The 25,685-nt window shown below is 41.5% G+C and overlaps 1 protein-coding gene across 1 annotated transcript in view; it reads left to right on the top strand.

Moving 5' to 3' along the window:
- The window catches only part of stau2 (staufen double-stranded RNA binding protein 2), a gene marked incomplete in the record, with an annotated part of 90,858 nt that overhangs the window by 24,874 nt on the left and 40,299 nt on the right, over window positions 1-25,685 (top strand). The window contains 6 exon segments of the mRNA XM_065948762.1: window positions 4,350-4,457; window positions 11,085-11,297; window positions 11,583-11,720; window positions 15,432-15,560; window positions 18,054-18,111; window positions 25,602-25,685. Of these exon segments, the coding sequence (XP_065804834.1) occupies window positions 4,350-4,457; window positions 11,085-11,297; window positions 11,583-11,720; window positions 15,432-15,560; window positions 18,054-18,111; window positions 25,602-25,685 (730 nt within the window).

Here is a 25,685-nt window from a genome sequence, read left to right as displayed (position 1 = left end):
AAAAGGAGAAAAGCAAGAGATGTTGCCATACTAAGGAATGACTGAAAATGTCTTTTAGTTATTGTTACTGTTCCAAATAGAATATTTTCATTTTGTTTGTATCAGTTTAAAAAAAAATCTCCTCTATCAGTCCGACTTCAATAATATCTGATGTGAAAACAGTTCATCCCTGAATGGTTGACTTGATGTTTTTGAGGGAAAATATGCAAAGTGAAGTTTCTAGGACAACATTTCAGTGGTTCATTTGAGGGGAAGAAGATATATTAAGATCTGTGAAATTATTGCCTCAATAATAAACAGTTACTTTTCAAAGGACTGTATTGTTCGGTCCATTGGGAGATCCTTCTCTCACATCCTTTTGATGTAGAAGCATTTAGCCACGCTCATGGGCATAGATGTGAATGTGAGGCTCTCTGTACGCCCACCGTCACTGTTCATTCAAATGGATCCTTCAGGGCGAGAGTTAGTGTCTCAGAACACTATATGATTTCTTCTCTCACTTGTACTTTTCCAAAGTACTCTCTAAAAAGACGCTTTATTAAGTAGAGAAGTGTGGGGGGGTCACAAGGTCTGACCACACATACAATGAATACACTTAAAGGGATACTTCACCTGTTGAAACATGAATCTGTTTTAAAATTAGGTCATAATGTGAAATACATTTTGAAGTTGGTGCCTTCTTGGCCGAGAAAAGGCAGAAAGTGTCTTTTTGGCTCATGTGGATGAAAGACACCAAATCCCAGAATGCACAGCACCGCAGGCCACTCCCACTAAGGTCCTCTATTTCAGAATCAGAAATACTTTATTAATCCCAGAGGGAAATTCAGTCGTTACAATTTCGCCAAAATATAAAATATAGCAGTAGAAATATAGTAATGAAAACATTTACAGACATATTTACACGTAAGGCCGTTTCCTCAACTGATTCTGAGATTTCTTCCAGAATTGAATTGGTATCTTGGAAATTACTGGCAGAAAACAGACTCTATGTCTGTGTCCATAGGCAAACAGTGAGCGCACCGACACTATCAGTCTGCCCCAGCTCGAGCCGGCATGGGCTACTGGTCCTCACCGGCGACGACAGGCAGGCCTTATGTCTCGGCTGCTGAGCTGGCAGCGACGGCCAGCGACCAGTGGTGGCCTTGGCAGCCAGCGGCCGCAGCTGCCAAAACACAAGGCCGGCCTGTCGGCAGCAGCCTTCTCGCCGCTATATTTATATTTTCTCGCCATTATCAGCTTTCTCCATAGAGCCTGTTAGCATAGCTTCCAAGCAATATGGTGGACGTTAAGTTTTGATTCTAGTAGTGAGTTCCCACCCACTGATCTGTGATTGGTCTGTAGCTTCAGTGGTCGAAAATATAAGGAACTAGAGTTGTAGTTTCACCCCGCTAACCACAACAGCTTCCAGTGATGCAAAAATAACGATTTTTGCGTCACTGGAAGCTCCTTTTCAGACTTACAAATACAAAGATTTCCCATCTCAGGGGAAAATGAGGGCGGGATGAACGACCATTTAAAAATACTACCAGGTTTCTAATGATACAAAGCTTAATGCAAATGTATGAAGTATCCCTTTAAATGTGAACAAGGCTATGTGGAGTGATTCACTCTGGTTTTTTCTCATACCTCAATACATCCATTTCAAAAAGCTGAAAATGTACAGTACACACATACACACAAGGGCGCTCATCAATGGGAAGTCTTCTCCCCCTGGTGCATCAGGTCCATCTACCACGTGACAGTGTTTCCTGTGATATCCAAGAGATGTGTCTGTATGAATCATGGGTCAGATCAGATCACACAATGAAGCGGGAGAAGGGAAGAAGAAGCCCAAAGGGAAAGACAGCAGCCATTCAGAGCCAATCAAACAAAGAGCTGGACACGGGAAGATAAAGATCGAGAGACACATCTCTGCATTCCCATAGACTGTTGGCAGCAAAAAGCCCTTTGGTGTGGAGCTGATGAAAGGATCCAAGTGGCATTATCTAGGTTTCTTTACTGGATGGGAGATTCAGAGTGAACTAGAAAGCATTATAACATCATCTACTAAAAATCATTTGATACATTCAGTCTGGCTGATTTACACAACTGACTTAAGAATCAACAGAAAAATCAAACTGAGTTCAATCCATTTTCAGACATTAAGTTTAGAGCAACCTTAAATCAGTGTTCCTCCATTTTTAATCTCAAATTGTTTTGGAGGTATGGAATAAAAACACACAGTTATCCCACAAACATGCTGTTGATTTACCACTTACACTAATTAAATTTTTTTTTTTAATAAATTTTTGATACAATACTTGTGCTTCATGCCGAATTAAAACACAAAACTGAGCCTTTTTTTAATTTATTTTTTTAGTGCTGCACAATAAATCACAATGCCGTTGTTATAGCAACTAGAGCTGTTACAATGAACACATAGCCAAAGTCTGAATTTATCCCAATACATTTTAAAATGATAGAATTTAAAGGAGAAATCATATCTCTCTTAGTATGTGCACATTTGACCTGTTTGAGGGACACCCAGGTATAACAGCCACGCTTCAAAAACCTGTTGATGCAGTCAAATGATGACAAAGCTAACTATTAGCTGCTCAAAGATTGATTGGTGCGAATTTAGTGGTTTATAAAACAGCTGTTTGGCTTCTGGAGGGAAATGTTTCAAACACAAGTATTGTTTAAAAAACAAACTACAGCAGATGGACATAAAAACTGAGTTGTGGATAATAGGCATTCTTTAATATAACAATAATAAAATCATTCAGGCCTAATAAATACATTTATAATAGTAATTGTAGGCCAACCACTTCAGAGACTCTAGGCATCAGCCTGCTATAAAAACCCGTAAAGGCTGGTTTACAGAATTGTCTCTGACCCTAACCACACCTGAACAGTGAATTTGAAATGTTATCATCAAACCTGAGGTATGGGGTCCCCCGTTTTAATAAGGTCACACTCAAGAACTTTTTAGTACACCAGTCAATCCTAAAACAGAATACGGAGCTGAATCCCAGATCCCCTCTGAATATTTGTCTGGTGTTTGAACGTTGTGTGAAAACGTTCCATCTTTGTATCTTGTCTTTCTTTGTTATGTTGTAAATGGAGCCGATGTGATGCAAGACAATAAAGTCCTATCAATCAATAAGAAACATGTTACATCCCAATAATGATCACAGAGAACAGATATCACAAAGAGAACAAAGAGTTTTGATCCTGAAATTCTTGTGTTAGATCGGACCACACCGTGTAGAGAACTTTCTTTTCAGGCCGAGGACCACCAGTCATGTCCTGAAATAAATCTTAATCCTGTAGCAGATAAAGATCGTATCAAAAAACAGACTGGCTTCTCATTGCAGCAGCATGGCTCACATCCACCCTGTAGGTGGTTCATTCTGATTTTGATATGTGAAGGGTCACAGTTGGGGTTTTTTATTTGAAAGATGGAAAGACAAAATAGAAGATCTTTTCATATTTCAGTAAAAACCTTTACATAAAATGTCTCTTGTGATGTCTTTAGTTATATCAAGGTTTGACCAGTTATTCATTCAGATTAGAACAATGCGAGAGAGACATTATATCAGTTTTGCTTGAATAACAAGCATAGCTGCACATAAAGCAACAGCTTTGTCTTCTGTACAGTATGACTGTGTGTTTATCTGCACCTCTCTTCTGTGATTTGTTGTTGCTGTTTTCTTTAGCCCATAAGAGCCGCTGTGAGGATGCAAGTTGAGTCAGCACTTCTAATGAAGCCAGACAAAGTTTAAATTGATAACTTTAAGTAGGTTATACTGTGTCAACTTTTATATGTGATCTAATTATAGATCCCAAACAAGTGATGGATATTAAATCAGAGTGTTTTTCCTCCTCTGGCTTCTTATCTGAGTGCTAGTCAGGCTCATCTAAAAACAACATGATGTATCAAACTGCCACGGTGTTGGAAAAACATAGGAGGTGGACCCAATTGCAGAAAACCAAAAATGTTTATTAAGCAAAACAAAAAGGCAGAAGATAAGGCTCTCTGATAAAGGCACAAAAAGCCTTTAAAAAAACACTAGGAAACATTAATATACAAACACACTAGGGAAACAAGCAACACTAGGATGGACAGGAGAAATTAAAACATGGAAACCTTAACTCTGAAATACAAAACTAAATAAGACCAAATCATAACACAAACACTCACCAGCTACAAAATGACCAAAGCTTTGCAGGTGAAGGTCACACTTGAGTTTTTTAGTTTTTAGTTTTAGTTGCAGTTCAATGAGCAGTCATGAATAATAAGAATTTTAACATCATGTCCACTTTCAGGTTTTTTTTTTTTATAACCTGCGATTTTGTCCTCGTTTCAGAGCCCAGAGGAAAAGGAGGAGAGCGAGGACGGCACTGATGCCAGCAAATCAGAGATAAGCCTGGTGTACGAAATCGCCCTAAAGAGGAATTTATCAGTCAACTTTGAGGTGAGACATGGCTTACTGGGAATTCTAACTCCTGTTCTCCTGTAAATGATGAAGAGTTAATGAAGATAAGTGCAAGCAGAAAAGGACTTGTGATGTAATATGAGGTTTTTCTTTGTAGCGTCATAATACGGTAAGTGTTACAAAAACTCAACCACTAATTAGAAGGCGAAGGAGTCACACTGATAATACTTAATCTTCTTGTATTAATACAATGTGAACAAAGCCTGGACATGTTTATACTCAGCTCTGCCTGATTTGTCCCTCAGTGCGGTCACTTATCGGAAAGAAAGTTTTAAACAATCCGTGCACGGGAAACGTTGGACTGAGGATCACCTCATGTGGGAAATTCTGACGTTGTGAAGTTTAAAGTGTGTCTGGGCTGCTGCGGGAAAACTGCTATGGGGTCATGTGACGTGGTCTGGTTGCCTGTGGTGGTGACTCAGCTGATAAGGCAAAAAAATCCCTCGTTATTCATCCATTCGTAGAAAATTTTATTATCTTGTGTTTCATAGGAATAATAAATTCTCCGTAAGCCTGAATTCACTCAACCAATATTATTCCTCAAAGGACGGTCTCGGACATAAATCAAATAAAAACACAGTTTTCAGGAAATTTGATACCCTACCTCTGTTTCATATTCACACACGATCTAATAGGATATCTAAATGTCTCTATATCCTATTATGACAAGTGAACCTTGCACTTGAAAAGTTCTTGTTCAAACTTTTTAATTGTTTTTTATCGTTTTATTATTTTAAATTATACACAACAATTATACCCCCACCACCCCCGGCGGCAGTAGAAATAATAATTTACCATACGCCTTAGTAGATCAGACTAACAAGGAAGAGAAAAATATACAACAACCTATTTAATGCATACATACATCTTGCTCGAACATCATAACCAACATAAGTTTGTTACATTTAAAGTTTATTTTTGGGGCTTTTCATGCCTTTATTTTTAGAGATAGGACAGTTGATAGAGTTAGAAATAAGGCAGAGACGTTGGGGAATGACATGCGGGAAAGGAGCCACAGGCTGGATTTGAACCCGGGCTGCTGGCTTAAAGGACAATAGCCCCCTTATATGGGGTGCGCGCACTAACCACTTTGCTCCCAGCGCCCTGTAAGGTTGTTACATTTCATTATGGTGTAAAAGGGAATTTATTTAGTTGAATATAAACCCTCTTGTCAGCCTCTGCTGTTTTACATTCACTCACATCCTACAAAATAAGAGTTTTTCTGTCCACTCAGTTCAATTTTTAAGACTCGTGGGGATTGTGCGTTTCAGTCCATAGCACCAATCCTCTGGAATTCTCTACCCATCTCGCTACGTCTTTCTGACTCTGTTGAGTCTTTTAAAAAAACAATTCAAAACGTTAATGTTTAGACAGGCCTATGGGTAATCAGGTCCACCCAGTGTACCTACTCATCTGTGTTTTATTGTGCCAATTATTGTGTCGTCCATAATGTACTAATTTTTTCTTTTTCTTTTCCTTCTTTCATTGTATGTATGCTATTGCTTTTTTTGTTGTTGATGTAAAGCACTTTGTGACCTTTGTCTGCGAAAAGCGCTATATAAATAAACTTTATTATTATTATACTACAAATAGTCCCATAACCTAATATCTACTGTATGTATGTGCAACACAGTCTACAGAATTCTAGTTTGACTTTATTCACTTCTAACTTCAGTTTTCCCCCACATGATGACGATTTTCTAAAGATGTCCTTTGATGTGTGTTAAACTACCAATTCTGCTCTTTTAACAATTGCACCCACTGCACCCTACTTTTTCTAAATTCACGGACTAGTCTAGTGTGTCCTTACATGACCGGCTGAGTCTGTTCCCCTTGGCTTTCGGCGCATCTCAGCTGACTCATCCAAGGTTCACTCCCTGATGGCCCCCTCTTCTTCTACTGCTCTCTGCAAGGTGCCAAAAACAAGGGAGGCTCAGTTTACTCTGTGTGCCCCCTCCCTTCCTCCATCCTAAACCCTTGCCTTCCACCTCTCCTACCAAAAATCACAGTGAAGGGCGGATGCATGTTGAGGCTTGAAGGATGGTGTTGAGGGAAAAACGGAGATAATGATAGAAGGAAAGGGAGGGAGTCTCTTCTCGTGATGACTTTGCTTGTAAATAAAAGTTTACATAACACTGAAGAAATTATGTTGCAAAGCTGTTCAATCCTCCCATTCACACCCTCCCTCCTCTCTTCCCTTTGTTCGAAAAACGCATTTGCTAATGGGAGCATGACATGGCTATCCTTCCTGGAACTTCTATTAATAATTTCAGCCTGCTAAATCTGGATTGATGTGACTCATCCGTCACGTCTTTGTCACTGTCAGCAATTACGCCACTTTCATTTTCTGTCCTTCCACATTGGAAGCTGACAACGGCGTTTTTTAAAAGCAGACACATTGCTCCAAACACTCTCTCTTCTGCTTGCTGTTGATCTGGAGACTGGCTGTTCATTACCACTGTCTGATGACGAGCAGTAAATCAGTGACTTCTCTCCTCAATAGGCGTCGTCATTCAACTGATATTCTTTGCTCGGAGTTGCGTCTGGTCTCCGTACTTCCAATTTCCATACCTAAACCAGGGTACTCGCCGATACCGATCACCCCTCTGATACCAGTGCAATAAAAATAAACATGATATTTGTAGAGAAAACACTGCTTGCTGTTATTTCGCTAGCTGTAACTCACATTTCACTTTTCACGTTTCATGATAAGATACCTGGAACTAGTTGGTGGCGCAGTGGGGCAGTGGTTGTTGCGCGCGCCCCATTTATGGATGCTGCAGTCCTCCAAGCGGGCGGCCCAGGTTCAAATCCCACCTGTGGTTCCTTTCCCGCATGTCATTCCCCACTCTCTCTCTCTCTCCCTGATTTCCAACTCTTTCCACTTTCCTGTCACTCCATTAAAAGGCCTAAAATGCCCAGAAATACATCATGACAAGATACCTGGAACCAGTTGACTTTTTGTGGGTCTGATTTATAATAATAACGGCTGAGTGAACTGGCTGGCATTCTGCCTGACTGGGGCAGGCTGATTATGATGTTGACAACTGGTATATGGACATCAGTATCAGAAAAAGTCTATTTGCTTTGTTGTGTGCTGTCTTTTCATTTTTTATACCCGAAAACTGTCGGCTCAAAGGTGATGGTTCTTCATCTCTTCATATCAGTTGAACCACGTTTCCTGTGCCCTATCAAAATAAAGTGTTCCATGGCCAGGCTGTTTTCCTCTACTTTCCTGATAATACCTTTCACTCCCCTCATACGGTGCACAGATGACTCTCACAATTTCACTCCCAATCAGCATGTTGAATACACTGCCACTACACCATAGCTAGAGACTAAATGTGAATTATGTGTGTCACTTTGGGCCTTCATTACGCAAAGATTGGCCTCATACCCTGCCATGTCACATCTCCTGTACTGTGTTTCCTTTGATGCACTGAAGAGAAATGGAACACCTCAACGCCCCCCATTAATAATCAAACACGTTATGCATTATTCACACACCAAACACAAAGCCGTAATGGTCATCTTGCACCTTTGAGCACCTTTACATCAGCCATGATCGCACATTATTTCATCCCTACACTCTTAAGCCGCATGAAATTACCCATGAGTCATTGCTAGCGAGTGTCTGCTTTCCCATCCCAACGATGCAACGATGAGGGTCGCCGCCACCCTGAGAGCCGGTTGGCTCGTTTTAATCCCCTCGTCAGGCAATATCAAACAGATGTCAGCATCAAAGGGGAAGCAATCTATAAATCACAGCTTGTGTGTTGGATCAGAGTCTCCCTTTCCCAAGGAGGACACAGGAGAAGAGGGTCCGCGCCAAGAACCACCCATCTTACAAGAAGCAGCATCCCTGAGGGCTTGTCCATCCACCGGTCGTCACAAAAGAGCCTTTCTTCCCTCTACCAGTCCTCACCATTGTCCTAGCCTGCTCCCATAGCCTCCTCTTCCAGTGTACCTGAGGTCTCAGATCCGCAGACTGCTCAGGGTATTAATGACTCCCTGAGAAGCCGAAGAGAAGGCCTCCCATGTTTGAGAAAAGAAGAGATGAAGAGACAAGAGGAGAAGGGGATTGTGAAAAAAAAAAACATGAAAAAAAAAAAAATCAACATTGAATTACAGAGTGTTTCCTGTGTACAACCTGATCCTTGTCATCAGGTGCTAGTGGGGTGTGTTTGCCTGTTTGTTTGCATGTATGTGTGTGCGTGTAAATGAATGGAAGTGCTGAAATCCCATCGGTGTGGCGCAGATCGCGTGTCGTCTGCCAGGAGACTGACTGCAGCTCGTCTGCCTCAATCCCGAGCCAAGAGTGTGTGACGTGTGTGCACAGACACACACTCTTGTCTCACAGTCATTGTTGACTGTACCATGTATCTATACAGGCCAAGTTTGGTGGCACGCTTCTTGTTAGTAGCTGCACGTTTTTTTTTTTGCTTTAACTGCAAAGTTGGGTTTCATCAGTGCGATAATTATTGTGCTTTGATTTTTTTTTTTTTTGCAAGTTCCCTGAGTGTTTTGGACAAGCAGAAAAGGACAGCGGGCAACTTAAAGAGCCTGACTCACTCACAAGTCTGCTCGTACATTTGTTCCTGTGAAGAACGAAAAACTTGAAGTGTTTCAGCGAAGATCCTCTCAATAGACCTTTGAATAAAAGCTTTTAATTGGTCACTTTAGTCATTTCACATCTGTCGTAGATTTTTTTTTTTCGCAGCCTTTTTCCAGTACCAGTAACTTTTTGGGGGTTTCCGTTGGTTTCCTGCCAAATAAACAATGACGGATAACAGAGGTTTGTGGTTAGAATTAAACCAGGCACATTGCGGTCACCTACCAGGATGCAAACATGTTTGTTTCTAGGTCAGCCTACCATCTTGCTCAACCACATGTACTAAATAGTTTCACATGTTTAGAAGAGGCCGTGATGGATGAGGAGAGAAAGAAAACTTAAGTGAGTGATTGGTTTAGTGAATACAGCCACAGAATCGAGGACAGCTGAGGACGCTTCCTGTCATGCACATCCCGTCATTCACTGCTACTGCATCAGGGACCTATGAGTGCTGTTATATTTTTTCACAAAACACTTGGTCATCTCGATTTTGTTAATTGCTCTTTTCTCCCAAATGATGTAATCTCAGCTTGCCAGTGATGAGTAGTGTCATCATCGTCAACCCCATTGACTGACTTAAAAAGATTCAGATGTATCTAGTCCCATTGAATGCTGTAATGCGCAAGAAGCTGCCGAGTTACATTTCCCTTTTCTGGTGATGAGCTAGACCAGAGCAGGTCCCCCGGGCAGGGGTGAGAGGCTGTTAGCTTGGACAGCTAGCGCGCCAAGGCTTCCTGAAAACACACATCTTTAAAGTCATTGTGAAGGAATGCTGACAGCCTAACAGGTACACTGACAGCAAACACGGGGCCGGTGTCAGCTTAGTTACCAGGAGTGTCCTGCACTTACTCTAGTTGGAAGAATTCTCCTTTTTCAGCCTTTTTTTGTAAAACGTTGACACACAGCAACTTTTAACTGCTTATGCATTTAGTGTCTGCAGATAAAAATGATCATTTGCATCATCTTTGTAGTGTGTTTATTGCAACAAAAGAGAAGTTTGTGTTCGTAGTTTGGCCATATGGAAGGGTTTGTACACATTATCCTTTGTTCTCCTCCAGATCTGATATTAGTCTGCGTTGATGTGTGAAGCATTCGAGGAATGCTCAAGGTTCCACTTATCAGTTTTATCGGTCACTGGGTTCAAATGAACTGTTTCTAGATTGCATCTGATTGCTACAGTTTGTGCTGTCTGCACCGCAAATTGAGCTCAAATGAAGTTCGAGGAGGAGGAGGAGGAGGAGGAGGAGGGAGGGAGTGATTGGAAAGAAATGGTAACAGTCAGCAGCTACAGCTAGAGGGAGAGCGAGGGAGAATGTCGGCGATCTCTGAATCAAAAAAAAAAAAAAAAAAAAAAAAAAAATGCATCCACCTCAGCAGAAACATGTTCTGCTGGACTCAGTAAGTGTGTGAAATCTAATTCTTCCTCCAGTGTGTTTTTTTTTTTTTTTTCTTAAATAAGGTTGGGGAGAACCCCACCTGCTACACACACATGCACACACTCACACACACACTGTACTCCGACTTCACAGGAAGTAGATGTGATTGCAGAAGCATGACCTAACGCCAGCCGGTGTTTGTTTTAGGTCTCCCAGGTGACCAGGGGCTGGAGGAAGGAAACTGAGCCCTCAACACCAGAGACTGTCATCTAGAAACATGTTCCTCTTCATATGTGTGTTTGTACGTCACTTAGTGTGTGTGTGTGCGTGCGTATGTGCGTGTGTGTGTGTTCCGTATAAGTCACACGCGTACATGGGTGGGTAGCAATGTGACCATTCAGAACAGATGTTTTGGACCACCTGGTGTAGCTGCTTGCACACTGCTTGCACACACTCCCTCACACATATCATGAATGACAAAAACAGATTTATGACATTTAAAAAAAAAAAAATCTTTTCGTTCTACGAACTCGTTTCGTCTGTTCTCCACCCAAATTGTAAGACAAAACATGTTTAAAACACCGATTCGCCAACCTGTTTCTCCTCTGCCTCCCCCAGGTGTTAAAGGAGAGCGGCCCCCCGCACATGAAAAGCTTCCTGACTCGTGTATCTGTGGGGGAGTTCTCTGCGGAAGGCGAGGGCAACAGCAAGAAGCTGTCCAAGAAGCGTGCCGCTCTGTCCATCCTGCAGGACCTAAAGAAGCTGCCCTTCATCCCTGCTGTTGAGAAACCCAAAACGCATTATAAGAAACGAACCAAGACCATCCTCAAGGTACCTCAGCCGGGCCAGAACTGGACATTTAATCTACTTATAAATTCAGACATATTATACAGAACTATGCTATAAGATTGTTCCCATCTGACCTCCTTTGTCATTAAACTTGTCTCTGTATCTTTTGCATCTCTCCTCTGCAGAAGAGTGTGATCTCATTTCCGCTTTCTCTTATACAATCCCAACACATGTTACACATGCTTAACTCATGTTAATACGATAACAGTTTGTGATAGTTAGACTTGACAATTATGTCTATTCCATTTTTTTTTCTCTCTCTCCCAGACTGGACCAGATTATGGTCAAGGTATGAACCCGATCAGCCGTCTTGCTCAGATCCAGCAGGCCAAAAAGGAGAAGGAGCCGGAGTACCTGCTGCTTTCTGAAAGAGGGATGCCCCGACGCCGGGAGTTCATCATGCAGGTGATTTGTGTTTTCAGTAGAATATTCTTTTTAAAGTTTGGGGCACTGGTGGATGTGCCCCATCTATGGAGGCTGTAGTCCTCCAAGTGGAGCGGCCCGGGTTCAGATCCAACCTGTGGCTCCTTTCCCCGCATGTCATTCCCCACTTTGAGTTCCAACTCTATCCACTGTCCTATCTGTCCATTAAAGGCACAAAAAGTCCCAAAAATACATCTTAAAAAGAAGAAGAAAAAAAGAATTAAGATTGAGAATGGGATGGTTAAAGAGGTGGTGCTTATTTATACACAGGCACCTGATGGGTTTTTCTTCTCGACAGGGTCTAAACAAGTAGCCAAGAAAGAGCGACACTTTAGCAAAGTAACCACAGCAGCTTTAGTGCAACAAATACAATTACACAAGATGCATTCTGTGGTGGAATTTCTGGAGTTATTTAGATTATAATGTACAGATGTCATTAGGTTTATTCACTGTTCTGTAATGTCAGTCAGACCTGACAGAGTTCAGCTGTTATTAGAACACCAAGTACAGCTTAGAGATTGTCAACTGTTCTTCCTGATATCTGTAAGGATGTTTGGTAGACTTATTGTCTGCTCCAGTGTTATTGACCTAACAGTTTAGTCTAGGTGGGTCAATGTGACACGACCCTGATAATGATAATGTCTTTTAGGATATATGCGATGCCTTTCGAGAAGTTCGGCAGATGTGATTGAGCAAGATGCGAGTACAGAAGTGTGATGTTGAATCATGTCTCCTCGACGAGTATTCATCTGATGTATAAACTTTCATCAACGTAAGCCATCTGAGTCAACTGAGTCTTATTGTATGGAGTCAAGTCTTAGTAATTTCTTCAACACTTTCAGGCACAGTTTTGAGTGTAGGTTACCTGATTTCTGAAAGGTGAAGAGCACAAAACACAATCAATGCAGTTACACTCACATAGTGGGTCAAAACAGACTCACATTGGACGTGCAACTGCAAAACAAGTCAGTCTTGTATATTCACCCCGTCATAAATAAGCCGAAGGAGGGGTTAGTGAGGAGGTGGTAAATGGGGAATACACTTTAGATGATGCTCAGTAAACCACAGATCAGGGATACACCAAGTCTAATTGTCAAAGAGGGAAACACAAGCTAAAGGCAGAACAAGAATTCACCTTTTCTGTCAAATGTAGCCAGCAGCAGCAGCAGCAGTATTATATAACCTTTTTACAGTAGAACACAAGTTTCTTGGTTTTCTCCCGAGACCGCGATCTGGTTTCTAATTTCAGTCATGTGTGTAGTCCCAAACTCAACAAACTCTGCGTTGTTGAACCCGGGCCTGAGGCAATTAAGGCCTAAAAAAAAAACTTTTCTACGTGAGCCCTTCAATTTACTACCACTTCTGATGTCCTGAGAAAAACTGGAGCAGATCTGGACTGAGCTGTGTTTGCTTTCAAGAAGCAAAACAGCCCGTGTCTTTTCAGTTCTCCTCTGTATGTTGTCTCTTTGTAGAATGTTCTTCTTGATAATTCTCCTCGATTATCAGCCCGGTGGAGGACAATGGCAGCGATATTTTCCACCTCTGAATGTAGCAAATATCATGTGGAGAGTCTTATTGAGTGTACATTTGATTGAAGGTCAAACATGTATTTATGCTCACATGGACTGAAATGTTTCAAGTCTGCTGATTCCAGTATGCAGATAACAGCTGTAACATTTTGTCTGTAGAAGAGGATTCATAATTCACTTCCTCCTCTGTGCACTTTTAGTGTCTTGGACCTCCCTGTACTTCCTTTCTCTCCCCTCACACCCTCTATTCTCCTCATTCGCTCTCAAACCTTTTCTGTTTAATAATAACTATTTTTACATCATGCATATCAAACTCAGAATGATTTAAAAGCACTGTTTTACCACACTGGAGCTGTCAACTGTTTTTATTATATTCAGCTGTTTTTTTTTTTTTTTTTTTTTTTTTTTTAAGTAAATAACATTCACAGACTGTCTTGTGCTCCACAGAAAGATAACAGACTGTAGTCTGTGCTGTGAGGAGCCAGAATCATTAACAGAATGAAATGTCACAGTCTTACTTAACAACCTTTCACCCTTAACTAAGTCATGGATGATTTTCTGTTTATCACTAATCTCGAGCAGGACTTTGTGCAAGAGGGGAAGACCACACTTAACACATTCACAGTGGGTTTAACTTTTCTGCTCTTCAAAAGACGCTCTCCAGGACTGATTTTTCATTTTTTCTTTTTTTGGATGAATGGATAAATCACTGCAAGAATGTGGAAAGAATCCTACATGCATAAAAATATGATTTAGCTCACTTTTTCTTAGTTTGTTTTGATTTGATTGATGCTTTAATGAGCAAGCTCAGGCTTTTTCTTGGAAATTAGCTTACAGGGAACCGTGTTCCTGCTTTACTAAAACAAATCAGTTTGTGTGTTTACAGTTAATGAATTCAATGTGCTTAGATCTCAAGATTATTGAGTAAGTTTTTTCTTAAACTGCCTGAGTTCTGTGAGAAATTAGAAACTGAAATGTCAGGACAGCCTGCCCCTGAAATCATTCTGACTTACTGACTTAATTCACACGTTTCTTTCAGCGGATGAAGAGTCCGTCACTATAATGACCTTTATATTGGCTTTATGATAATGCTACAATTGGACGTTTCTACAGACTCAACACAAGAGTCATAAAAACATACTTGCAAACAGAAAAGAGTATTAAGCAGTTACATTACGTGCACATTTACCACACCTGCTGTTGGATTTATTCCTCATTAGCCCCGCCCACTTGAAAAGGGGTCGCTCACCCGGACTTCTCGCAGAAATTTGACAGGAGACTGGCGGGAATTTTGTGCTTTGCGTTCACACATGCAGCTCACCCAGTAAAGATGGAGAAATTCAGGAAGACGTTTTTACATGTTGCACTTGGGGTATAAGTCTTTCTGTGTCTGTCTCTCTTAGTCAAACTCTTGTTCTCGTCTCTCTTTCTATAATCCTCTTCTTTCATACGAAGAACACGGCTTCACTTAGCATGTGGCTTTAGACTTCTTCTCCATATCCCTTGGACACGCACATTATTAGGCCCTGTGAGTCAGTGTGTTCTCTTTGTTCAGTCCCCTCACTCTTCTAAACTTACTACATTGTTTCTCTTCAGCTCTCATACGAGTCTCTGTATTCACATTATTGTGAACACGCTAGTTAAAGAAGAAAGCACTCTGCTTTGTTTGACATGTCTTTGCATGGGGGACAGTCTTTTGAAACATACTAAAAGAGTAACTGCATTGTTGTTATTTAGTTAATTTATTGAGGCTTTCCTTCTCAGTGTATGGACTACTTGATGCATTCAAGCAGGCACTTACAGAACATGTCAGACCACTTTGAGTTAGTGCACCCAGTGTTCACAGAGGCTCAGGCTCCCAGAACATTATTTATAGAGTGTAATTGTCTGTTTGCATAACATAACCACGTTTGATATTCGCTAGGAAATATCTGCTTACACTCTGTGTAGAGAGATGGAATGGTTTGGGCTCACTGAAAAACAAACACTTCACATGGAGGCTTTTTGTTCAAAATGAGGTTTGCATGGCTGACTCGACCCGGCAAGACATACAAACGGGTCTCCACTGGAAGTTTAGAGAGTGCGACAGATCGAGGAAATTTGTGGGGATGTGTGCTTGTATTCAGCATGTCAACATCAACTGAAACTACTGTTGTATGCGCAGGTGAAGGTGAATAACGAAGTCGCAACGGGAACAGGACCCAACAAGAAGGTGGCAAAGCGGAACGCAGCCGAGGCGATGCTCCTGCAGCTGGGATACAAGGCCTCCACAATCCCCCAGTCCCCCACCGAGGTACAAACTCCACTTTCCATCTGATGCTTACACCAACTTATATATTTCAACGCCAGTTTGTATACTCGTCCCCCTCTTTGATGATTCATTTAATGCCAGATTATGCTTAAGCGTAAGAAGTCATCGTTTTCTGAAACCTACAGTAAAGGGTCAGACTCTGTGAAAAACAAGTTATCTATCTTCTTCAGATCATCTCGTTATCACTTCCAAAGCAGCGTATTTATATCCACGTCATACTGAGGTACAACTACTTCTCCAAAAATGTGCACTTACTCCAAACCAGAAAAGAGTATTAAAATAGCCGACAGTTCCACCACAGTCGAGTCTTTGTCAAAAAGAAGTGTACCACACTGATTTATACCAAAAAGGTCTATATGCTCTTTGAAGACAGCTGTGGTTAAGAAGTTGGGGAAAAACGTTTTTTTAAACATTTTTAAGCGAAACAACTTTATCAAGTATTATTTTCCTGTTGTCTACATTTGCTTTGATATTAAACTGAATATGAGTTATTTATTGGACTGTTATTGTCAGCCCTCTCCCTGAGTCGTGTAGTGCTAAGCGATTACAACAGTTTAAATGGATGAAGTCAGTTTTAATAGGAAAAAAAAACAGTATGCAGTGTAAGTAAGACAATGACAAAATGGATATAAAAATAACTGCCACAAACAAATGTTACACAGTGTATAAAAATACCTCAATCAATGAAATATTCTGATATAATTACCTTCAGATGAATGATAAAAACAAAAACACTAATCGCTGCTCCGATCATTATCAATGCAACTCTGACTCTGAGGGGTTTTAGTATTTGTTGAGACTAGATTCACAAACTTCTGTTAGACTGAAAGGTGGTGAAGATTTCTAAATGTAGCACACTTACAACATTTTTTAAACCTTTTTTACATCTGTCTGCAGTTGAGAAGCAGACATAAAACATGGTTTTGAATTTTGCATGCTGCTCACAATTATAACAAACATGCATTCATTGTTTGGTCAAATGATTGAGCACCTAAATTGATTGTGTTTTTGAGTGTGCATTTCCTACAAATAGAGGAACACATTCACTCACTGGTGTGTGTACAGCACGTCTTGTATTTTGTATTCCATCCTTGTTCACAGGGCAGCACCTGTACAGCTGTGTGCTGAAAGATTACATAAATCTCTGCACCACTCCCATTTAGTCCATACACTATCTCATCTCTCACACACTGTGCAGAATTCAACAAAAGCTGATAGGTCCGTCAATTTTTTCGCATTCATCACGGGTCCGCGTGCCGCCGACCTCTTATGCAACCTGTTCAGCTCCTCTGAACCGAATGTGTTTTGCAAGCATCCATTGATCTCCATCATCTTTATTCACCTCAGTGGTTTTTCAAGCTCAAGGGAGCAGATGCAGATCGAGACCATGTTACATAACAAGGCTCCGTGTAGAATATTCATCGCTCCCCGGACAGCTCATTAGTTAGATATGCTGCTGCTGCATATATCTTTAAGTCCATAACATAGAGCTAAAGGATGGCACTTTGCTCTTATCAGAATCACTGAGGAGATTTTTTTTCTTCTTAAAAAATAAACACAGCCCAGTTTTCACTCAGTATTTCCTTTCATTTTCATCTTATATATTTATACACTCTGGTTACTTCTGGTAGATTTCCTTCAACACGTGTCTTTATGAAACCCTCTACACTCTGACAAAGCTCCAGCTACATGTGTCGACGAGGCAATGTTAAACATTTCACAATTGATTCCGGTTCTAATGTTTCAGATTAACGATCGGTGTGGTGTTCTTGTAATAAGCAGTTTTACTTTTTAAGCTAATTTCTGGCAACAGATGAGACCTTCTTGCGTTTCAATCAAGGCTGAAATCGGCTGATTGGAGGCTCTCCACTACACTGACGGAACCGAAAAAACTTCTCTAAACGATGTTTTTTGGGTGTCCTACTTCTGTTCAGGTCCTCAGACAACCCAGGCTTCCATGCAATTATTTGCCAAACTCCTGTTTTTGTAGGGTGGGTTGTCTCTCTTTTAGATTCCTCTCTTTCTGTTTGGGAGCTCTGTTGGTCTACATTCCCACCGTGGGATTGTGGGTAATCTGTGCTAACGTGTGAAGACACTGAAGACAGGCTGTACCGCCATGTCATCTCCTCAGCTGTCACACACATCAGAAATGATTTGTTCCTCAGCCTCACACACATACGTGTGTGCGGCTGTGTGTGTTTATGCAGGCAGACACGCATACCACAGCAGAAGGAACACACTGAATGGGACGCTTTTTTAAAGTGACTACTAAACACTGACAACCCCCCTAATTAGGTATCTGGCGTAGATAGACGGACACTAGGCTCCTTGAGCATCCCCTCCTGCGAGCACTCGTTTCTTTGTGGCCAGAACAGTAGGAAGGAACTCGTCTGACATGCGTGAAGAAACTGTCTGTTCAAGACTCTACATCTCTCTTACCTCCCCCTCCTTGTCCCCTTCTCTGCATCACTACAGATAGACAACAAAGGCTGGAACGGACAAAAGGCGTCATTTACCGAAGCGACGAGTAACAGTGAGTATCCGCACGTCTCCCTCTGTCTCTCTCCTTTTTCCTCCTCCTCCTTTCTCTCTCTCGCCTTTCGTCCCGCAGGTGGTTTTAGCCGCCGAGACGGCCCAGCGTTTAATCTCTGTGACTGGTCAATGGGCTTCTGACTGTCAGCTTAATCGGCCGTGCGTCCTCGTGGGGAGCCTGCGAATTCAGGCTCATTCACTCAGGCTTACAGGGCCGGCACACTGGGGCCCACCGGGGAGTCCCTCCACTGCCTTCCTGTGCAAAAAAAAAAAAAACAAACACCATAGCCTTTCACTCAGGATTAACACACAAGCACATTTCAGCCCTGATTCACGCACACAGCCGTAATCCTACACACAGAGAAACATTCTGGTGAGGCAGAATATATGATGATAAGATATGAGCATATGAGGAAAATACATGTTGGCTAGATTTGCGTCTGGTCCACATGTCAGCTGTAGACAATATGAGATAATGAGGTCATGAAAAACTACTGGAACTTTAAAGCAATTTAATCATTGTCAAAAACACCACCACAAAAGGAGCTGGCATTCACGCATTAACAGGACTGTCATAGTATGAAGTACTACTTACGCTTCTTGACTCTGCATTTCTGTTATTTCTTTGTCTTTTGATTAGCACATGAACACTGTTTGTCTCTGTTAATGAGGGTTGGAGTCGTTTCCCTGTGGTGTCACGAGTTATGAGGCAGTTCTGAACATCATTTAAAATAGTTCTGTCTGTTTTTCTTTTGGCTCACCAGTTGAGTGCAGGTGAAGATATCCTACAAACTTCTTGATTTTGGTGATCCTCTGACTTCCCCCTTGCACCACAATAACGCTGACGTTTTGTGTTTTAGTGAAACTGATGTGACTAGGGTACACAAAATATTCATGTTCCTTTCAGGACGGGAATCAACTTTGGCATAGGGTGGCACAGATTTTTAAAAATCAGGGCAGATACTGATGCCACTGTTTGATAAAAAACAAACAAACAAACAAAAAAACATTTAGCCGTTAGCCATGTCTGAAACCGATGTCTTTTTTTTGTACTTCTTTGTAATTCTATGAAATGGGACTCTGTGTTCATACAATGCTATAATGACAATATTTCCTTTTATATAAATGCTACGTGTTGTTCAACAGAATCACACCATCAACAAAAGAGCGGAGAACAACATCCTGATGAACAGAAAACATAATTTAGCCGTTCAATTACATGCACTGAGATCGTAGCGGTTGCATGCATACACTCTACGCACCGTGCAGCAGTCACAGTGTATAAACATCACTCCTCCCTCCCATTGGCTCGAGGTGAAATCCCTTTGCTGCATTCTCACATCAGCTCACTCAGACTTGCTAGGGGTCTGGGTGTTTACATCTGTCTCCTGGAAATATCCGTAGTTTTTCAGTAGATTTCTGCAAGTGTGAAAGCCCCAATAGTAGGATGCCTTTCTTAAACATGGTTCACATCAGTACATGAGCCTTGTCATTTTGAGATTGTAGTAATGTCTGGGTTAGCTTAAAGCAGCATCCCATCTTAGTACAGTCTGATAAAGTTGCTAGAGGGGCTGTAAACTCTCATATGCTAGATACACATACTGATAGTTTAACAGGTCTAGATCTGCTATTTCATATAAGATAGCCCTGCCTTCTGCATCACACAATAACCAACCTGTTAATTCAACAAATAGTGGTTTGACAGTCTCTGTCAAAGATGAAACACATTTTGAGACAGATGAAGCGACATTGAAAAGACAGCCTCCATACTCATCATCTCATCTGGACAGAATTCTCTTCTAATGGACATTTTTGTCTGTAGACAAACACAGAATTGTCTCATGACAGGATTTATGTCAAATTTACGTGGGAATGTGATGTCCTTAAGGGATATTTCATTCACAACAGTGTTTGGACTCTTCACTAAAAGCATAAGGATGCAATTTAGTCGGAAACAGCTGGTCTGCATCAGCTCTATCTGCAGTTAAGTTGGCTGTCTTCTCTGTAATCAAAATAAAAAATCTTTCCTCTCACAAAAGTCAAACGCTATTTCAAGACTGCATGTTCTATTTTCAGTGTCTTGATCCGCGCAGTCTGGCAGCATTGTTATTTTTCCATTTATTTTCGAATAAAGTTCAGTAAGTTAATATGTATTACAGGTGCATAAAGTTATATATCAAGAGTCTAAAGTCATGTTGTTGCTTACACAGATTTATGTGCATTGTAATATCTGAGTTTGGCCTGTTGTGATGTCCCAGCTGAATGAAAGGACACAGGCGGCTTCATGCGGGATGCCAGCTCAAGTAAATGCCAGCAGCTTGAGAAAGAGCAGTTTAGGGGACGAATGAACACACTGCAATGTGGAGCAACAGAGTGGAAAACAAACAGATTGCCTTATTAGATTCAAATGTGCTGTTGTCACTCGCCTCTAATGGGGGCTTTTGGCAGAGCTGCAGTCCTCTTACATGAGGCATCCAGCTTCAGTCAGGAGAGGAGAATGTATGTGAAGGTTCAGCTGTCAGTGTTTAAAAGTGTAAAATATCAAGCAGCCTGGTAGGACTAATCACTCTGACGTATTTAGTTTGCTCAATGCTGGTCAATAATCTAAACACAGAATCCAGAAGAAAGTTGACAAAAAACATTTATACACCTTGTTTGCGTTTTACTCCAATTTCCAGAAAGATAGATCTTCTAAATTCTGTTTATAGATAAGTGCTTGCTCACTTGGGTCGGCTATTTTGTTGCTTGCGGTTTCTATGGTAGCCTGTGCTCCAGGCATTGCCCAATACCTCTAGAGCAGAGCCCCCTGGGAAACGAAGTCTTCCTTATTTGGTCATTTTTTTCCCCCTATTGTTGGCCCGTAGTTTGTCTTTGGTCCCGCGCCACTCCCATTCATAGTTCATCTCACACTCAGCACGAAGCTCAACTGTTGGCTAATTACCCCTTTAAAGTTGCCCAAACCGCACAACACTCACACGATGCTAATGTCTAAATAATCTTTATTGCATAAACACCATTTACAACCCATTCAAACAGACACAGCTGCTCTCAGTTTTCTGTTTGTGTCTATGGTTGCTGAATGGAAGATGTTTCTAGTTTGTCAGTTGTTTTTGATGGATTGTGCTTTTTATTGAGTAGAAGTGAAAATAACTGAATCAGTGTGCAGAACTGCACCCTGTAAGAGTAAGCTTGAGAGGAGAAACACATGGCAAGGAATTATTTGTCTTCATTTATTTTTCATGCAATCAAAGCTCCGATCCAGCTACTTCTTCTTCTTGGGGATGTTCTAACAGACTTTACAAGTGTTTAAATAACTGGAGTTTTTGCAGAGATTAGTTTCACTTCGGTAGTAAATAAACATTTTACAGGAATGACACATTTCTAGTCAATACCAGCTGACATTCTTGTGGTTTGAAATCTCCACCTGTTGCCTGTTTTTAAATTGTACTCTCAGTGCTCTGTGGATTAAGTGTTGGGTGGTTAAAGATGCATCAGAACATACTGATACATACTTCTGACCATCCTTAGACTTATTCATATTTATTATGTAAGTTTAATTTGTGTATACTTAAAATGTAGTCAACTCAAACAGTAATGTGCTTATGCCTGTAATGGATTTGATATAAACCAAGAAAGTTTTGTTCTAGTGCTCCCAGAACTACTTCTACAAGAATGCATTACATAGCCTCTGCCTTGCACTGCTGCATCTCTTTAATATCATACTGTGGCCTGATTAAATATGGCTTTAATGTCTAAGCCAGTGAAACCAGTTCCTCTCCATAACATTCTCTGCACCTATATTTGGGGGGGGGGGGGGGGGTGGTGGTGTTTTAAACATAAATATTTTCCAGTACAAGCAAAAGCAAAGCGAACAAGGTCAACATTCAGATGATGTGGCTGTGGTTTGAAAGCAACAGATTTGACATTCCTTCCTCTATTTTAAATGTCTGATGTGCAACTCACAATGAAGCTTTGGCGTGGAAACTTTAAAAATAAAAAAATGTCTGTTATAGCAGTATGCCGTTAATCATCTCTTTCAACACCTTCCCCGTAGCAGAGGTGACAGGGGTATAAAATAATCATATAGAAATAATAAACATTCATTCTTATGGTCTTTTTACTTCTCACAGGAGCTTTAAGTCTTTAAACCCCTCTTCATTTTCTCATAAAAGACACAACCCATCCAGTCCTTGTTGACTAGGCAGACACTTTAACTTAAAGTATAGTAGCAGCAGGTTTATTTTAATAACACAGATGCTTCAAAGTGACTCGTATATCATTGCAAAAAAAAAAACCCTCACTAAGATCAGCTGCTTTTCCAGAAATACAAAAGAAGAAGAGCAACATGTGTACCTGTTGCATTAACATGTGTTGGAGCTTGTGTTGGGTGTGGACAGTCAGCCGCATAAATTCAGAATTTTTCAGAATTAAAACAACATTATTTCAAGATTTATTTGGGGGCTTTTTGTGCCTTTATTGTGGAGACCGAAAATTGGATATAATCGGAAATCAGGGAGAGAGAGCGAGAGAATGGGGAATGACGTGGGAAAGGGCTGCCTGCTTGGAGGACTACAGAGAAGAGAACACACACTAATCACTAGGCTACCGGCGCCCCCCTTTTATTTTTATTTATATCCAATGGGCCATCTTGGAGTCTGGAAACCAGATTTTATGATTCATCTATGATCTATTAACAGTGCTTATAAACAAGCGTGACATTGTTTTATTAAGAAGACAGTCAACAATATCATTCTAAATTTGGGTAATTGCATGCATTCATTATTCATTCATTTTACTATTGTCTGCTATCCTTTGTGCATAGCCGACTTTGCTGATAACTACTGAAAAGTAAAGAATGATTAAGTTGCAGAGTGATTATTGACAAATCACAGCCCATAAATATGGTCCCATGCAAACACATACAAACTGTTGTCTACAGAGGTTTCATTGGCCAGCTGTGATCTAACAGAGAGCATTCCTGCATTATGTAAGGCCAGTGGGAGAAAATAGGTAAATCTGTTAAAGGCTTATTCCTCTTGCCCTTTGTTCTTACTCCTCCAAATGAAACGCACACCATCCCTCAACCACTTGCATGTGTGTGAGTGTGTGTGCATGGTGGTGGGATGCTACAACAAACGGGGGGGGGGGCCTTAGAAACAGGAAGGGAGTGTAAGAAAGCAAGAAGCAAGCAGAGAGTGATTTTTCTCCTTTCTATTCCCATGGGCATTGCAGTAGGGCTTTTCACTCGAGTTGCCACATTTCATTTCCTGCTGTGCATATTTGTGTGTGTGTGAATGTGTGTCTGTGAGTTGTCTGTGTGCATGTGTGAACTATGTGAGGGTCTTGCTCCACCGTGGTGATTTATAGCAGCGGGCTCGGGCCCTATCTGTTTTCGATCAGTCTCATGCTTGGCCCTGGCTTCCCTCCAGCGCTCCCCTGGCCCACCGGACGCCGAGTCTGGGTGGGACCCCTCTGAAAAAAAAAAAAAAAAAACTGCCTGGAACCAGCACCACAAACACACACTCCCCTTACTCTTTCATTCCCCACTTCTCAGCCTCTGCACTCTTCCTTTCCTGACTTGCTCCCACTTAATGTCCACGGTTTCACAATCACACTCCATCGCTCTTACTCATTCACTCTCACTCTCTCTCTCTCTCTCTCTCTCTCTCTCTCTCTCTCTCTCTCTCTCTCTCTCACTTCCCTTTGTCTCTTTCTTGCTGTCACGCTCTCGCTCTCCATCAGTTGACAGCAGCTTCAAGCTCTCAATCTCATGCAAACATGCAAACATCCTCACAGGAACGCCCACACACAAAGACAAGCGCTCGCACAGACCACATCCACTGCCCCTTCCAAGCCCCATCAACACCACCACTACAGCTGATGTCATGTTGGCTAACACCTTTGATTTTCTGTTTTACATACAGAATTCACAGGCCTGCGATTTCTACTTGCGTAAATTCAAATTAAAGTTGTCATTATGATTGGGAGGGGGGGAGGGGGGGTGGGGGGTGGCGGGGGGAAGAAATCCTAGCAGTTGTGTCATTGCTGGCATGGGGCTGTTTGTTGTAGTATGAGTAATAAGAGCTGGATTTCATTGCTTGCTTTTCTTCTTCTCTGGAAAAGAACGCAAACTTCATTGTTCACAATGAGGAAATACTGTCTGCAGGTTCCCAGAAACTTTAGACAAGAGTTAGCGCTAAAGTTCCTGTCTTTGCAAGTGTGTATCTAAGTGTGATGGTAATGTTAACTCAAACAGGAAGGGGCCTGTCTGTCATGGGCTCACTCCAGCACTTTCTCCCAGCTGTTGGTCCGTGCGCACACACAAACAAGCACACACACACATGTATGCACCCCACACACACACACACACACAGCTGGTCTTCCTGTCTCTGGTGACCTTGGCTAGGCTTCGGACGCTCTCATGGTTTTAACATCCACTCATCCCCACCTCCTCTTCCATCTGAACCGGCTCCCAGCTCATCCTTCCCTTTAATCCTTCACATCTCTCACATCTTTTTTTATTCCTTCAGCTTACTTTCGCCAACTGCACAAAAGTCATGAAAGAATTTAACTTCAACCTGTCAGTGTTTCTTGTGTCCACCTGTCACCACCATTTCTAAGGTAGTGATGTCAGAGAGAAGGAAGCCAATACAAACAAGCGAGATCCGTCCAAGTGGTCTGGATTGGAACAACGTCTTGGAGCGCTGTCGTGCTCAGCTGGCTTGAACCAGTGAATAATCTGGACCCAAAGAAAAGCTGGTCAAATGTGCTTCAGGCTATCCGAACCAAATCACCCGGGATGTTTCTTGGAGCCACCAAAAATTTGCCAAAGAACTTTGATCTGAGGCCGAATTTGTTCCAGAGATCAGTTTGTTCTCCACTTGAACAGACTTTAAAAGCTGAGCATGCTTTTCAGCTGACAGTGCTGTTTCTCATCAAATATGAAGTCATTGCACCTCTGTTGATATTGTAGGATGCTCCGTTTGTCTCTGTGTTTGTGTTTGAGGATGAAAAAGAAAGAGAATGTGTGTGTGTGTGTGTGTGTGTGTGTGTGTGTGTGTGTGTGTGTGTGTGTGTTTCCCAGCAGACGGTTTGATAGTGCTCTGAAGCTCCAAACCACATGAAACTGCCATCTATATTTGGTGATGCAATGCCATTGTGCAAGCCAAGCTTGTACACTCACAAATGGACACAGTCAGACACCCACATGCACAAACACACCCTGGCATTGTATGGTAGTACATGACAGGGAAATATGTGTGCAAATGATTTCTATGGTTAATAATGAGATCCAAAATAAATCAATTGTTCTTCTTCCCTCTCCCTGAATCTTCAACTTTTGTCACTGTCCTTCTTTATAATCCGTTTGACCCCATCCATTCTTCTTTCTCACTCTATTTATGGCCATTCTTTTTTTCTGTTTATTTACTTGTCATAACCTTATTCTGTTCCTTTTTTTTTCCCCTTCCCTCTCTTCCATGACCCTTCAAGCCCAAAAGGGTCTGCTCCACCTCAGCCCTGACGTCTACCAGGAGATGGAGGCCAGCAGAAAGCAGGGGGGCACCGCTCTGGGCC

This window comes from Labrus bergylta, chromosome 20, assembly GCF_963930695.1.
Source record: "Labrus bergylta chromosome 20, fLabBer1.1, whole genome shotgun sequence".
Taxonomy (NCBI): Eukaryota; Metazoa; Chordata; class Actinopteri; order Labriformes; family Labridae; genus Labrus; species Labrus bergylta.
Note: the sequence above shows the minus strand (reverse complement) of the source record. Positions and strands in the feature narration are given on the sequence as shown.